We start from the raw sequence: 3,634 nt of genomic DNA, 5'->3' as shown, positions 1-3,634 counted from the left end.
ATAATTCAAAGTAAAAGATATAGTGCTCAAAATTGTGGAAATCACATCCTAACAATAATACTTAACAAAAAATTTAGCATGAATCCAAACAAAAACCTTATTCACCAAAGGCTAAAAATTCAAGACAACTAATTATCATCATTTGATAAAAAAGTCATTGAAAAAAAATTAGCACAACTTTACTCTAGATTCCTAAAATTCAACAAAAATTAAAATCTTTTACCAACTAATCTTAAATTATTTATAAATCTAGATAAACATGCACATAAAATTAAATTTAAAACTTCACAAAATATTCACCATCAGAAAACTAAATTCACCCCCCTAAACTTAAACTAAACATTGTCTTCAATGTTAGAAAAAATAAAGGAAAAGTAAAGAATACTCCCTTGATGATTGGATGAATTTTTGAGAAGCTCTAATCCTCCTCTTTATTGTTATCATCTTCATTACCACTTGGAGGATTTTTTTTTACTGCAAAAAAAAAAATTAATTAATTAATGTAGAGAATAAAATAAATAATAAAAATAACTAAAGAAAATAAATAAAGAAAAGTTTTTATTGGGTAATGGTTAGTCCAAATGAAAAAAAAAATTGGGTTGGGTTAGTGGGCTGCCCAATGTTGGCAGCCCAATTGAGGGTGATGAGTAGTGGGCTGGCAAAAATTTGGGAGGGTAGTGGTTAGTGGTAGTGGGTTGGGGGAGAGGGGGGGGGGGGTAGTGGTTATTGGGTAGTGGGTTGCAAATTGGCAACCCACTTCAGGGGGGGGGTTGTGGCCTACCCCATGTGGGAGCCAGGAGCCACGACCCACATCTAAATGGCCCCTTTTTCTTTGTTTTTTTAGGAGCCACGGCTCCAAGTGTGGTGAGTTGTGGCTCACGTTGTTTGCACTCTGCAAAGCCGTGGCTTCCTATAATGGGAGCCGAGGTTGACTTTTTTTTTATATTTTTTTTGAATTTTTTTTCATGGAGCCTCGGCTCCAAGCCTGGTGAGTCGCAGCTCATGTTCTTGACACCCCGTGAAGCCGAGGCTTCCCATAGTGGGAGTCGCGGGTTACCTTTTTTTTATTTTTTTTAATTTTTTAATTTTATTTTTTTTTGAATTTTTTTTTGAAATTAAAAAATTTTTTTTATGAACCTGCACAAAATAAAAAAAAGTGTTAATATTTTAATAATTAAATAAATAAAAGAAAGTAAGTTAGAGTGTTTGGGTTGCCTCCTAAGAAGCGCTTCTTTATAGTCACTAGCTTCACTATGGTACCCCCTTTTGCATTACTTTATACGGCTTGAGATTTTCTTTATTGACCTTGACTGCTCCGGTAAGTCCACTATAAATCTTGATAACATTATAAGGATGAATTTTTTTTACCTTAAACTTATTCCCCCAATATGGTTTAAGATTGCATGGCAAAAGATGGAGTTATGAATCAAAAAGTACTACTCACTGTCCAACCACAAAATCAAGATAGCTGGAAAGTGGTGGTGGTTTTGTCTCAAGAATTAGTGCTTGCTCTGTTGAAGGTGGTGGAATAGGCTTACCTTTACCCTCATTGACTAAATCCACTTTATAGCAACTATCTGTATAGGGATACTAAGTTGCATTGAACAAATTAAATATCACTTCTTCCTCTCCAACTCTAAAAGTTATTTTGCCATTCTTCACATCAATAAGTGCTCCAGTTGTAGCTAAGAATGGTCTTCCCAAAATAAGAAGAATTTCAACGTCATCTTCAATCTCGAGCACAATAGAGTCTACCGGAATGTATAAATGCCAAACTTTAAGCAAAACATCCTCTATAATCCTAACTAGGTGCTTGATTGTTCTGTCTACTAATTGCAAGGTAACTGTAGTAGGTTGTATCTCTTGAAATCCAAGTTTTCGAGCAATAGATAAAGGCATTATTGAAACACTAGCACCTAAATCACATAAAGCTTTAGAAATTTTAAAACTACCAATAGTGCATGGAATACAAAAACTCCCCGGATCTTTAAGCTTTGATGGAAGCTTATTCTGGATTATAGCACTGCACTCTTCAGTAAGTGCAACTATCTCAAACTCTTCCAATTTCCTCTTTTTGGTCAGGATGTCTTTCAAGAATTTAAGAAAACTTGGCATTTGTTTTAAAGCTTCAACAAAAGGAATATTAATGTGCAGTTTTTTAAATACCTCAAGAAATCTTTGGAATTGTTTGTCAAGTTTTTGCTTTTGAAAACGTTGAGGAAAAGATGGTGGAGGTGTGGGGGCAGATTGTGATTATTCCTTTAAAATTTCAATAGATTTTTCAACCATAATTTCTTTTTCAGCATCTTTTTCAATTTCTTTCTCATCAGATTGAATTGAAATCTCAAGATTTTATGGTTGATTACTTACCTCTTTACATACCTCTTTTCCATTACGGAGAGTGATTGCCATGCAATGTTCCTTACTTTCTCTTCTTGGGTTGGGTTCAGTATCACTTGGTAAGGCACCTTGAGGTCTAGTATTTAAAGCACTGGCAAGTTGGCTTACTTGTATCTCAAGATTTCTAATTGAAGCTGCTTGATTTTGAATGGAGCCATCAGTCCTTATCATAAATGCATCAGTTTTTTTCATGAATTGTGTCACGACCCGGTACTCCCTTCGAGCCCGTGACCACTGCCGCGATGTCTAGATGCATATTCATTACCCGGAATGTCAACCGAAACCTCGCAAGGCTCTTGCATCAATTTTACATCTCCCTTGTGAGCAACAGTTACTAAATATCATGTTTTAAGGGAATATAAACTATTTTAAATAAAAAACAAACAAACAGTAATTTCTGCTTCACAAGGGCATTTTGGTCATTTTTACTTGAAAATTTTGAAACCTGGTGAAAATACAATATATCATCGAAAAATATACATTTCTTATCTAAAAATAATTTTAGTAATCTAGATCATCCATTTAAAATGAAATTATGGCTAATCAAACTAAATAAAATATTTTATTTTCTTATAAAACAATATTTATAGAATCCTGCATAAACAATTTTTGTAGCATAAGAGCAAAATAAATTCATAAATATAATAGCACACTTAACCAGGTATACAAAAATATTCTACAATGACATGTGGGCCCTAAAATAACCAAAAATATACAAGACTGTAGACCTTTGATTTCTAAGGATGCAAATCCAAAAGCAACCCTCGACAAAATCGGCTGTCTACAGACTGTCCTGAGCCTGAAATGGGTAAAAAGAAAGGGTGAGTTTTTATAAACCCAGTGAGTAAGCAAAGTTCATCTACAACATCTAAAGCCGAGTAAATGGAGACAGTTAAATCATCCCATCATAATATTATTCATAACATTTAAAACTCATTTCAATTCATATTAAACAATTACATTTCATCGAAATAATCAACAAGGCTTATGATTCTCTTAAAAACTAGGCTTATGCCAAAACTCATACTCGGTGACACCTTGACCTGGGCATCCAACCGAGTTCACCAAGGATGTTAAAACGACATATACCCATAAAACATGTTTTTACTTTTAAAATATAGCCATTCCTTGGCGTTAGCTGAGTTTCATCCTCACGTGGTGGTTCGGCGTGAAGTGAACGCTAAACTTACCTTAGGAGATATCCTCTGCACCTCTCATACTAAGGTAAAATATA

The 3,634-nt window shown here is 34.3% G+C and overlaps 1 protein-coding gene across 1 annotated transcript; it reads right to left on the bottom strand.

Annotated features, from left to right (window-relative positions):
- Positions 1,591 to 2,115, bottom strand: LOC108661151. Its single transcript, XM_018117043.1, has one exon. It carries the CDS (start codon positions 2,113 to 2,115, stop codon positions 1,591 to 1,593), a length of 525 nt encoding a protein of 174 aa, XP_017972532.1.

This window comes from Theobroma cacao, chromosome 3, assembly GCF_000208745.1.
Source record: "Theobroma cacao cultivar B97-61/B2 chromosome 3, Criollo_cocoa_genome_V2, whole genome shotgun sequence".
In the NCBI taxonomy this organism is placed as follows: Eukaryota; Viridiplantae; Streptophyta; class Magnoliopsida; order Malvales; family Malvaceae; genus Theobroma; species Theobroma cacao.
This window is presented reverse-complemented; position numbering and strand designations above follow the sequence as displayed.

Bases quoted from the DNA above. Each gene is read 5' to 3' on its own strand.
- LOC108661151 (XM_018117043.1), bottom strand. From the start codon at position 2,115: ATGCCAAGTTTTCTTAAATTCTTGAAAGACATCCTGACCAAAAAGAGG.